Source organism: Bos indicus x Bos taurus, chromosome 14 (assembly GCF_003369695.1).
Source record: "Bos indicus x Bos taurus breed Angus x Brahman F1 hybrid chromosome 14, Bos_hybrid_MaternalHap_v2.0, whole genome shotgun sequence".
In the NCBI taxonomy this organism is placed as follows: Eukaryota; Metazoa; Chordata; class Mammalia; order Artiodactyla; family Bovidae; genus Bos; species Bos indicus x Bos taurus.
Window position 1 is genome coordinate 46,466,492 of NC_040089.1, and position 12,558 is coordinate 46,479,049.

At 47.6% G+C, this 12,558-nt stretch overlaps 1 protein-coding gene across 1 annotated transcript in view; it reads left to right on the forward strand.

The window, feature by feature from the left end:
* Nucleotides 1-471: 471 nt before the first annotated feature.
* EXT1 (exostosin glycosyltransferase 1) overlaps nucleotides 472-12,558 on the forward strand; it is a 313,563-nt gene continuing 301,476 nt past the window's right edge. The window contains exon 1 of the mRNA XM_027561275.1: nucleotides 472-2,225. Coding sequence (XP_027417076.1) covers nucleotides 1,264-2,225 — 962 coding nt within the window. The 5' untranslated portion in view covers nucleotides 472-1,263. The remainder of the gene's footprint in view (nucleotides 2,226-12,558) is intronic.

Below are 12,558 nucleotides of genomic sequence, written 5' to 3' on the forward strand. Positions count from 1 at the left end.
CCGCTCGGGGAGGCGCTCCCGGCAGGCAGCGGAGGAGTAGGAATTCTCGAGGACGACCGGGGCAGCCGGAGCAGCGGGCCGGGGAAGCGCCCGCCAGTCCCCGGTTCTCCAGCCTCCGCGCGCCCGCAGGCGCCTCTGGGAGGCGCTGGTTTCCCGGCGCGGCGGCTGCAGGTGGTGCGGCCCAGGCCGGGGTCTGGATCCCGGGGCACCGAAGGGCCGCGGACTCTCTCGGGGCAGCCCCGCGCTCCGCCCGCTGGGGCCCGGCCGAGGCGCCCCGGGGTCCCTTCGCCGCCCGCACCCCCAGCGCCGCGCCGGCGCCTCTGCCGGTGGCCGGGGGTTATGAATGGGCGCAGCGGAAGCACCGCCCACCCCGGACGTGACGCTCGGCCAATGGCAGCGCGGGCTGCGTGGATGGATGAGGTCAGCGCTGTAGTGTCGGGAATGGAATGTGTAAGTGTAACATTCAGAACCGGGTAACATTCGGCGACCGAACGCGGCGGTCGGCAGCGATCGCGCGGGGGCCTGGGAAGCGCCGCTCGGGGCCGGCACTGCCCGCGGGGAGGACGCGCCGCCGCCGTCACCCAGCGCCGCCGCCGCCGCCTCCAGCCTTCTCCAGCCGGGCCGCCGCGCGTCCCGGGGGCCGGCCCCGCGAGCGCAGGAGTAAACACCGCCGGAGTCTTGGAGCTGCTGCAGAAGGGAATAAAGAGAGATGCAGGGATTTGTGAGGTTACGGCGCCCCAGCTGCAAGATGCACTAGCCGGCTGAACCCGGGGATCGGCTGACTTGTTGGAACCGGAGTGTTCTGCACGGGAGCCTGGATGAGTTGAAGTTGCTTTCCAGGGGCTCGTTTTCCACGCTGCCGAGAGGAATCCGAGAGGCAAGGAAATCACTTCGTCTTGCCATTGATTGGGCATTGGGAGCTTTCCCCCCCCACCCCCCCTCTCTTTCTTTTCCTCGGTCTTGTTGCATGCAAGAGAATTACAGTCCGCTGCTCGCCCGACCTGGGTGCGAGATATTTCGCCCCGCTCTCTCCCTTCCATTGTGCAACCCAAAGATGAAAGACCGAAGGGGAGAAAGTTAAAGAAATCGCCCACATGCGCTGGATCAGTCCACGGCTTGGGGAAAGGCATCCAGAGAAGGTGGGAGCGGAGAGTTTGAAGTCTTTACGGGCGGGAAGATGGCGGACTGGAGCTGAAAGTGTTGATTGGGAAACTTGGGTGATTCTTGTGTTTATTTACAATCCTCTTGACCCAGGCAGGACACATGCAGGCCAAAAAACGCTATTTCATCCTGCTCTCAGCTGGCTCTTGTCTCGCCCTTTTGTTTTATTTCGGAGGCTTGCAGTTTAGGGCATCGAGAAGCCACAGCCGGAGAGAAGAGCACAGCGGTCGGAATGGCTTGCACCATCCGAGTCCGGATCATTTCTGGCCCCGCTTCCCGGACGCTCTGCGCCCCTTCGTTCCCTGGGATCAATTGGAAAACGAGGATTCCAGTGTGCACGTTTCGCCCCGGCAGAAGCGAGAGGCCAACTCGAGCATCTACAAAGGCAAGAAGTGCCGCATGGAGTCCTGCTTCGATTTCACCCTTTGCAAGAAAAACGGCTTCAAAGTCTACGTCTACCCACAGCAAAAAGGGGAGAAAATTGCTGAAAGTTACCAAAACATTCTAGCGGCCATCGAGGGCTCCAGGTTCTATACCTCGGACCCCAGCCAGGCGTGCCTCTTTGTCCTGAGTCTGGACACTTTAGACCGAGACCAGTTGTCACCTCAGTATGTGCACAATTTGAGATCCAAAGTGCAGAGTCTCCACTTGTGGAACAACGGTAGGAATCATTTAATTTTTAATTTATATTCCGGCACTTGGCCTGACTACACCGAGGACGTGGGGTTTGACATCGGCCAGGCGATGCTGGCTAAAGCCAGCATCAGTACTGAAAACTTCCGACCCAACTTTGATGTTTCTATTCCCCTCTTTTCTAAGGATCATCCCAGGACAGGAGGGGAGAGGGGGTTTTTGAAGTTTAACACTATCCCTCCTCTCAGGAAGTACATGCTGGTCTTCAAGGGGAAGAGGTACCTGACAGGGATAGGGTCAGACACCAGGAATGCCTTATATCACGTCCATAACGGGGAGGACGTAGTGCTGCTCACCACCTGCAAGCATGGCAAAGACTGGCAGAAGCACAAGGATTCTCGCTGTGACCGGGACAACACCGAGTACGAGAAGTAAGTGACGGGCCTCAGCGGGTTAGCCCCGGGCCTTGCTCACCTGGGTCCAGGTGTGAGCTTGGGGAATGGGGGTGGGACAGGGGAGCCCCTCCCGTCCTCTTCCTCTTGCTCCAAGCCTGGGATGGAGCAGCCTGGTTTTTCGGTGTGTGGCTCGGAGCTGAGGACCCAGAGTTGGAGCTCCTCGGGCAAACGGAAAAGCCTGGAGCACTTTCTTGGGCCAAGTAGGTGACAGTGTCTCCCTCTTGCTTGGAAAACCTTCAAGGTGATGTGTCTTCTATGAAGGGTGTGAGTTTGATCCAAGTTTGGAACCTGCGCTTCAACGGCGGAGCCAGGAGAGTGTTGTGAGAGGTTATAGGGACCCCAGAGGCTCTAAATCCACCCAATCTAGGGACCTTCCACCCAAGACTGATGCTTTATTTGCTGTTCTCACGAGGAGGGAGGGGAAGCTGCTTTCCCTGGGATTCTCCCACCCTCCAGTTGTCATCTTTCCGTAAACCTTAAATGTGTGTTAGTAGTGGAAGTGCTCTAATTTTAGCTCCTAAACTTTCTGTGCCTGTCTCTTCCCTACTCCCAGATGGCATTGACTTTTATGAAGGGGGACTTTAAGCTGGTTAGGGCCTGTGATCTTGCATGCACTCATGCATTCATTCATGTGTGCTTGTTGGTATGTATATATCCTGCCTCCCCCCCTGGGAGAAAGCTGTTTGTAAATCTGGGCCTCAGCTCTACTGCTGTAAACTCCAGTTGCTAATTTAGATTTCCTCTTCCCTTTTGTCTTTATCAATTTGCATGTAAATCAGAGACTGTTACTCTCTGAATGCGCGGTGAGATGCCTCCTCACCCTCTGGAGTGAAGCAAGTTTTGTCCAGTTGCTAAGTAACTGAGCTGGAGACTTTGTAGCCTTTCTCACTCTTCCTTTTCCTTCACAATGATGGTAACTGACACACTGGACTAGAGAGGGGGGGCTGTCAAAACTAGTTTCCACCAATGGGCTTTAACCTGAGCTTGGAGGGTCCCTTTCCTGGTCGATGGGGTGGGAGCTCTAGTTACTCAACTTGTGCCTGGCTTTGAAAGAGTTAGTGAGCTCCTACGGTGCATTTCCACGTTACGCCAGTTAAAAACCAGAGCAGCCTTGTGCTACCCAAGGAAGCAAGGGGAACCTCTCCGCTGAGTACAAGAGGTTGGCGGATTTTGCAGTTGATTCATGAAATGCAGAATAGGGGAAACGCTTCGCAGACCTGATTGGAACCGGAAGGGGCATGGTGGGGAAAGGGCCCTGAAATGAAAGGTTTGATTGTTGTCTGTGGATTTCCTCAGACACTCAGGCCTCTTGTCGGAGGGATTGGAAAGGAAGTTCAAGTCCTCCTGTACTTGATCGTAGACAGTAAAGGAGAAGGGATCAAACACTGGGATTCCCCAACCCTCAACACCTCTTGCCTTTCAAGCATAAACAAAGCCTGAGGCTGTAGGGTCAATTATGAATCTAAATTGTCCCCTGCTTCAGGGGCAGTTACCTGTGAATGTTGGGTGCAGTTGCCCTGGCTTCAATTTTTCTCACAAAAGGAACTGTGGTTGGTAATGAACGCTTTGTTTACACGACATTTACATTGACCTATTCCTGTGGGTGCTTGTAACAAAAAAATGCTCATAGCCTTTGAAGAATTTCTTTGTCTGGTTTATGGTGGAGTAACTCGAAATGAAGTCTTAACCTTTCAGTCTAAAGCAGTCTTACTGAATTTTGTAGAAAGATCATGATGGTCTTCATTCTTCCAAAGGAGCTGGACCTGAGATCTTACCTTAAGAAATTGGAATTGTGCATTTATTTGGGAAACACCCTCCATCCAATACAACAATCATATCTGCTTTACCTTCCTAGGCCTCAAATGAATAGTAAATGTCTACATTCTCTGCTGAAGCATTTTTCTAGAGATTTTGGCAATGAGGGAAGGAGGGGTTCGTTTTCTAGAAACTTTTAATTTTTGCTCATTAAATTTCCCTAATTTTTGACCCCTTTGTGATTGCACCAAGAAATCTGATACCCACGCCCTTGTTTTGGTTTATTTTTAAGGCCACAAGGGGTCAGGCCCTCAGGATTGAGTCTCCTTTGAAAAGTGGCATTTAGTGAGGAAGGCAAGTTGCTTCTTTCTCCTGAGCAGGGGTTTCTTTCACAGCCACTTCTGGATTTTCTTCATTCCTCTTTTGCATACTTTCCACGCTAACCTCGTTTCCTGGGATGGGATGGTGCTGTAGAACGTTTGTATTCATTGGCCTGGTTGACCTGGAGTTTTAACTCATTCCTCTCACTGAGTTATCTGGATGCTTTATCGTTGCTAAATGGTGTTTGCAAACATGATTGCCTATTGCGTTGACTTTGGAAGATATGAAGATGAAGAATGAGCTCTGATGTGGTGAGAATGCTCACACAGCAGGCAACCTGTCTTGTGCTCTGAAGTAAGCCCAACTACTGTACTTTGCTATTTATCCTGATGTTTTCTGGAAGTCAGCTGTGCATGTATCAGACACAGAACTCCTCCAATCAAATGCTAATCTCGTTCCAGCATTCTAGAGGAGGATGTTGCAGTTAGGTCTATAGAAGTTATCTAAGTTCGACTTCTCATACTGCCTAATGGTGTGACTTCTGATTCATCATCTTGAACCTTAGTTTATCTTTTGGTAGAATGGGTTTTAGATGGCTTCAGGGCACTCTATAAGCGTTCACTTGATAATGGCTTGTGAAAACAGAATCTGTTTTCATTTACTTCTTTTTTTTATTACCAAGTGTCTATGAAAATGCTTCAGTTTAATTTGCTACCACAAGTAACTACATATAACTTTGCTCTACAATTAGGGGAATGATAATTAGATTGAAAATTTACGGTCTCATGGCCAAGTTAGGATACCATAGAATATGTACAACTAAAAAAGTTGCTTTTAGTGAAATTTAGTCTTAAGTGACAATAAATACTTAGTTTCTTCATCTCACCGTCACTTTTGTGAAAAGCAGACATTTATTGCTAAAGGTATAGAAGAGCTACGTGGAATAAAGGGAAAGACTTTTCTCTTGTAATAGAGCAATAGTTGTGACCCAGACGTCTAGGATTATATTAGAACATCCATTTTTATGACACTCATAATTAATTTTCATCAGTTACATATATTCACAGATGTAGATGACGCCGGCTAAAAGAAGTTGATGCGGTGATTACATGATTTGTAATGAGGCTTTAGAGAAATTCTATTTTACATCTTTTGAGCTTCTTATGCATTCTTACAGAATGACCGTAGTTTTTGCATGAACTACGTAGTTCAGATCCCTTCAGAGGGCATTATTGTGAAACTTCAAATTTGGCTTTCTGAAATAGAAGAAAGAGAAGGAAATGAGAGGTGGCTTCTATCTTTGACCCCTCCAAGGAAAGCGGTGGAGAATATTTTAAGGTGCTCTTCTGGTAACAGGCAGGATTCTGTGCAGGCCTTTTGGACACCTTTTTCCTGTGTTTGTTGAAGCTCAAAATCCTGGTATTTTTAAGGGTCCCGAGGTTAAGGAATCATTCGACTTCCAAACATCCTCCTTTTGCTGATGTGGAAACTGAGGGATAGACTGATGGATTTGCTTAAGGTCAGAAAACTGGTTCGTGGCAGGGGTAGTCCTAGAAAGTAAACCTTTTTCTGACTTTCTCTTCCTTGACCTACAATATTCTATCTTTAATTACAGACACACTTGAAAGCTCTCCAGACACTGGAAGGTCCTTGTTGATGGTGTTTCTTATAGGATTTCTCTTGGACTCATTTGGGAAGCTGATAAAGACTTTGGACAAGCTTTGTGGGAAAAAAAAAAAAGAAGGCACATAGATGTATAATTTGTCATCTAGTTTTAGGAGTTGGTGCACAGCCACTACTAAAGGGCATTGTCAGACTTGAGAACTTTTGCTCTCGGGCTTGCATATTTCTTTTCATTGCCAACTAAGTTGGAGGTCCCTGGAGCTGCTGTGTCTGAGTAGGAGTTGTGGGAACCTTTCAGTTTGGCCTCAAGGAATTAATTCACTGAATGAGAAGCTGAATTCAGATGCATTCATGGCAAGCACAAAATGTGTACAAGTAAATGATGTGTTTATTCCCCCTTTTCCCAAGCTATGTTCCTAGACACCTGAGCCAGTTCGCGATCCAGCAGGGAACCTTGGAGGCATGAAAGGTGGAAATTGTGCTTCTCAGGTTTTAAATGTAGAAGCACCCTTTTCCCCACAGGTGTACAGTAGCACCAACACATTTCTAAAATAAACCACAAAGTCACAGTTTTAAAATAAAGCTAAGGCCAGCCCTAGGCTAATCTTGAAGTTGACAATTGTGTCTTCTTGAACTGAGGTTCTTAAACTTTCTCTAACACTCTTCCCCATTACCCCCCGCCCCCAACCCCCACACTTTTCTCAATTCCTCTGAACTTGCTTTCTGGAGAGAGCTCAAGAACCTGGTTTGTAAGGAATCCCTAAAGGTTGGGGTTCTGTGTGCTACTGCTAAAGACACTGTAGATTGATTGAGTCCAGTTCAACAAATGACCATTGCCAGTAGAGGCCTTGACCTAAGCCTGCAGAGAATGGCTTGCTAGGAAGGCCCTGCCTGTGAGAGGCCACGTTGGTCATCCCCGTGACTGTGACATCAGCTTTGGATGGCACAGACTTGGCCAAAACGCGTGTTCCCTTTGTTGGAAGGCCTGTGGATGTGCCTCCCCAGAATTGTGACAATGAGACACCTGCTGACAATGACCTTGAGTATGCCAAGGTAACACCAAAGGTTGTGCTTGGTAGGGCCTGGCTCCTCTGCTCACGGGTGTCTCGTCAGGCCACGTTCCGTTCCAGGTGCATGAGCTGAGGCCTGCTCTGGTGAGGTGCATCATTGTAGGCTGCACAGCTTGTGGGGCCTGAATGGGGGCTACAGCCCAAGCTGTGTGGCTCCTCTCATTTCTCTGAAGCCTGCTGCTCCCTCCTGACCGTCATTTTCCTGCCTCTTCAGAGGAACCTCTCTGGCTCAGTGGTCACTAGATGCCCCAGACTCTGGAGCATGTTTGTGCCTGGATGTGAACATAGGAGTTCGCATTTCCTTGAGCTCAACAACCATCTGGTCTTCCTTCAAAGCTCTTCTGCCCAGTGACCAAGTTCCTCTAATGCGCAAGGACCTCCTCACAATTGCATGGCGTTTGTCCAGTGCCTGACGTCAGGTTGCCTTTATTAGCGCCTTAAGCCTTTCAACCAGTGTAAGATCTCCATTTTACAGATAGGAGTGCAGGCCTCGAGAAGGTCAAGTAAGGAGCCACAGTTGCGTCCAGTGAGGACTCGGTGGTGTCCAACCAGGCGTTCTGAATGCCGAAGACAGTGCTCCCTCGACAGGACGTTACCACCTTAAAGAGCCAAACAACATGTCTGCCTGTTCACAGTTGTGTGTGAGTTTAATATCATTCCAGTGTTTGTGCATCATATCTCTCCACCCGCCCCCCCCGCCCCCCCGATTTCCTTTCTATACATGTTTTCCAAGGAAAAATTTGGCTCAGAGATGGGATCAAGATGGCCCCATTTATCAGCGTGGCGTGCTGCAGTTCATGCCATGGAAAAGAGTCAGACCACAACTTAATGGCTGAACAGCAAAAGCATTGAACTCCTTCAACTCTTCTGTTCAGTTCAAGGCTTGTTAATAACTCTGTAGATTCTGGCTTTCATTCTCTCCTAAAGCTCTTCCCAGAAAAGTGAGGCAGTGAATGGTATGTGACCTTTGCCCTCACTGATAGCACCTTGCGGAGTTTGCCCTCTCCCAGGTGTCAGTGAACCCGTGAGAGTGTACTGGAGTGACCACACTAGGTGTCAGGGAACCTGTGAGATGGTACAGGAGTGATCGTTGCCCCAGGTAAGAAGGGGTGATCCTGTAGAAGTGGGAGACCCGCTGGAAGGTTCCACTTCGGGCAGAATGGGCCAAGTTTCTAGAGCATAGCACACCACTACTCTCTACCCTCAGGATCCCTATGGAAAAACAGTGGTTAAAAAATTATGAGTTATGCAGAGCCTAAGACCTGGGTTTGATTCTTGGGTCGGGAGGACCCCCTGGATAAGGGAATGGAAACCCACTCCAGTATTCTTGCCTGGAGAGCCCCATGGACAGAGGAGCCTGGTGGGCTCTGCAGCCCATGGGGTCTCAGAGTCGGACACAACTGAGTGACTACCACAACCACAACCAGCATGCAGAGCTTTTGTGAAAAATTAGGCAAATGCAAAAGATAGGAATATGAAAATAAGTTTCTTCTCTAATCCCCACAATAAGAGCTCACCACTATTGTTAAACTTCAGAAGCTCACCTTTTATAACCAAAATGTACACCTCTGTGATTATGTCATTCTTTCTCTGCATATCCAAGTACCTTCTACAGATATGTTAATTACTGCTTAATTAATAGTAAACAATGAATCTGACACATTCTCTTTCAGTGTCTTGTTTGTGCCAGACACATAGGTGTTGGAGCTTGGGGCATCCAGGAGTGAACACAGCAAACTTCCGGCCAGCCTCCTCAGTGGGTTTTATAAAGTCAGAGTCCGACTTTAAATGTATTTTTACATGTTGCTTTTTTCTTAACATTATCCCAGAGCATTTTTCTCTCCCTCTAAATAGGAAAAGCCTATTAAAATATTAAAATAGGATTTTTAATGGCTGCATAGTTCTTTTTAGTAACTCATGGCTATATCCTAGTTGATTTCCATTTTCTGAGTTAACAGATTTAACTTGTTTCCCGTCTTTTCTTGTACTTGGGCCTGTGATGAATGTCACTGTACTGAGGATTTGTTTTCTTCTTGACTAAGGTCTCTCTCGGAAAATACAGCACTTCCTTCCTCCCAGCCCCCACCCAGATCCCTTTTGGAGGAATAGCTGTTCTTGAGGTGAGTCTGAGCACCCATTTAGAGAAGTAGCCATCATGAAATAACTGCTTAGATAAACATTTGTAGGTGTTAATTGGTCCTGCAGGGGGTCTTTGAAGCTCCCACAGCTCTGGTCCCTTTGAAGTTTTGTTTTTGCTGGAGCCAAAACCCTCTGTTGTGTAGACTTCTTCCTCCCTGCATTCTGCAATCCTTTCCTGGGATCTCAGAATCTGTGGGCCTAACCTGGGTAGGTGTCATTTTTTAAGTTAATTGTATCAGTCGCTCAAAGTCCCTCATCTCTTTTCTCTTTGGTTGTTGAGTTTACAGTTCTTTGGAGGTGAATTGAGGTAGTGGCTTTGCCTGAGGGGTGTCCAGGTCAGATCTGGGATTCTAAGTGCAAATGAGGCACTATTCTAAGTGATTTAAATACCAAGTCAGGGGGGAATTGGTTAGGGCTCAGTGCTTTCACTGCTGAGGGCCTGGGTTCAATCCCTGGTCAGGGAACTAAAATTCCACAAGGCTCTCTGTGTGGCCAAGAAAAGAAGAAAAGCAAAAAACCAAGAGAGAAAACAAAGTGAACCGAATTCCTTAGGCCTAGTTAGTTAGGCTCTCTTTGCATCGTAATTGCTTTGAGCAGCAGTGAGAATTCTGGAGAACTTTGCTTGTCTTGTGTACCTTCTTGTTTCCCTCAAAGCCCTTTAGAAGAGTGCAGCGACCCTGGACCAGGGAAGTCACTGACCCACACACATTTCTGGACTAGGTGATGAACCTCTCAGCCTCAGTTTCCACATCTGTGAGTGGGGATCACAACCCCTCGCTGGGACATTGAAAGGAGGTAGTGTGGGTGCATGCTTCTGATGCAAAAACTGGTAAATGCTAATGTGCTCTGCAAGGTGGTGGTGTTTATTAAAAACCATCTTCCTGCCATTTTCTAATCAGCCACAGAGGTTTGCTTTGTTTCATAACTTGGCTCTTTACTAAGCCACAGAAATAACTGCTCACCTCTCTCTTGATGTGTAATCCTCAGGAAATTGTGGTAGGTGCTCTGGAAGGCTACCCATTGTTTCTGTGGGCTGTGGAAAGATGTAGATGGGCATTGGAGCTTGCAGGTGGGCTGGGGCAAGGGTACGAGAAGGTGGAGTGGGCTGTCTCTGGGGCAGTCAGGCACTGCCTTGCCTCCACATCCTCCAAGTTTCCTGGGCGACTGCTCCAAGAATGCGGATGGTCACTTTCGCAAGTGACTTCGGCACCCTGATCGGTTGAGGGTAACTTTTGGGAGAATACCGCATGGGTTGGTTCCACAGGCCCTTAGGTTGCAAAGAGCAGAGTACCACTCAGGCCACCTTAGGTCACAGGATTTATTGTGAAGGGCACAGGGAACAGAAGCTGGACTGGAACTGCTCCAGTGAGTTCTCAGGACCCAGCACAACACCTGGGTATCTCCATCTGGACCTTCATCTCTGCCCTGGCTGGCACCTCTGTCCCTGTGTGTGTCTGCCAACCACGGGCCAGTCCTTCCTGAATTCTCTCATGCAGGCGCTGGATGAAACCAGCCTGCTTGGCTGCCCTGGGGATCCTTACTCCTTCAAGGGAGAGCCGTTTGTATTAGGCCACGTCTCTAGGTCTGGTGGCAACCTCATCAGTTAAAAGGCTGCCCTGTCAGATTGTCATTCTTGATTGAATTGGTGGCTATCCTTTTGCAAAGAGCAGCCTAAAGTTGCTTCCTGAAACGGGGGCTGTGGTTAGGGGAAGTTGGCTGTGGTAAACACTGTTGAAGCCATATCCTGTTGGCACTGACAGATTTGAGCCTGGTTGATGATGATGATAGCATTCTTGAGAGCGTACCATGTGCTGGGTAATGGGCGGTATCTTCTTGAATCTTTATGTCCACCCAAGCAGGAAGATATGCATTTGAGATGCAGAACAAAGTTCAGAGAATCTTTATAAGTGACTTGCCTAAGTGCACACAGCAGGGGTACCAACCAAGGGCCATTGGCATTCTGCGCCTACGTTCTTCACGTTGGCGTCTGTTGCTTCTGCACAGCTGGAGTTGATGTCATAAAGACCACACACATGCGTCAACAATAGCGTGATTGATTTATAGAATATCACTCGTGTTTCTCACCTAGAATTTATTTCATCTTACTGAAGAAGAGACAGTTTTAACCAGCTTGGTTATCTGGTTTCTTAGCCCACAGCAGATTCAAAGCAATCAATTTAAAGAGAGAGGGATTCTTGGGAAGGCAGGTCTGGGAAGAAGGGACAGCTGGCAACCCAAATAGAAGGAAGCAGGCCGGGAAGTGGCAACACCCAGAAGAAGTAAAGAAGCCCTGAAATTTTTTTTTTTAATTTATTTTTATGGGAGTGTAGTTGCTTTATAATGTTGTGTTAGTTTCTGCTGTACAGCAAAGTGAATCAGCCATACATATACATATTTTCCCTCTTTTTTGTATTTCCTTGTTATTTATGTCATCACAGAGCCTTGAGTAGAGTTCCCTGTGCTCTACAGTAGGTTCTCATTGGTTACTAAGTTTATACGTAGTATCAGTGCTAGTCTCCCAATTCATCCCACTGTCCCTTTTCCCTCTTTGTATCCGTACATATGTTTGTGTCTACATCTGTGTCTCTAGTTTTGCTTTGCACATAAGTTCATCTGTATCATTTTTCTAGATTCCGTATATAAGTGATATTATACGGTATTTTTCTTTCTTACTTCACTCTTTATGACAGTCTCAAGGTCCATCCATATCTCTACAAATTACACAATTTCGTTCCTTTTTATGGCTGAGTAATATTCTATTTTATGTGTGTATATATATATATATATATATATATATATATATATATGTACCACATCTTCTTATCCATCCAAGAAGCCCTGCCATTTAAGCTCAGCTGGCCCAGAGCCTGAGCGTGTCCTACAGATATCCCATACGTGTGCCTGTGGGTCCTGTCCCCTAGCTCTGTGGCGGTCACACTGACCAGAGCTCCTGTAAATATTGGATAAACTATGCCATGGCATAGTGCCGACCACAAGCCATCACTTGTGTACACTGGCCTTTGTTTAAGAAAGTCAGGGAGCATGTAATGAGTTTTATAACTTTTTTTTTTTTAACCCCTGTGGTGAAAATAAAAATATTTTGGTGGCCCTCAAAAGAAGCTCTCCATTTGAAAGCTTATCTATTAAAACTAAGCTCAGCAAGTTCCCCAAGGGCTCGGGGTACAAGGGATGTCCTTGGGATTTGTATCAAAGTTCTGGTATTTGTTGCTAACTCAGATTTCTGGGGTTTTATGATACATATCAATACTGTAATGAGAAATACGAAGTTTTCTGGTATTGCTGTGTGGGCCTGTGATGCTAGTTATTCTTGATTGACTAATCTTCCTAGTGACTTGGGCCCTGGGCTCAGGTAAAGAGCTGCCCCAGGTGTGGAGTGTGGA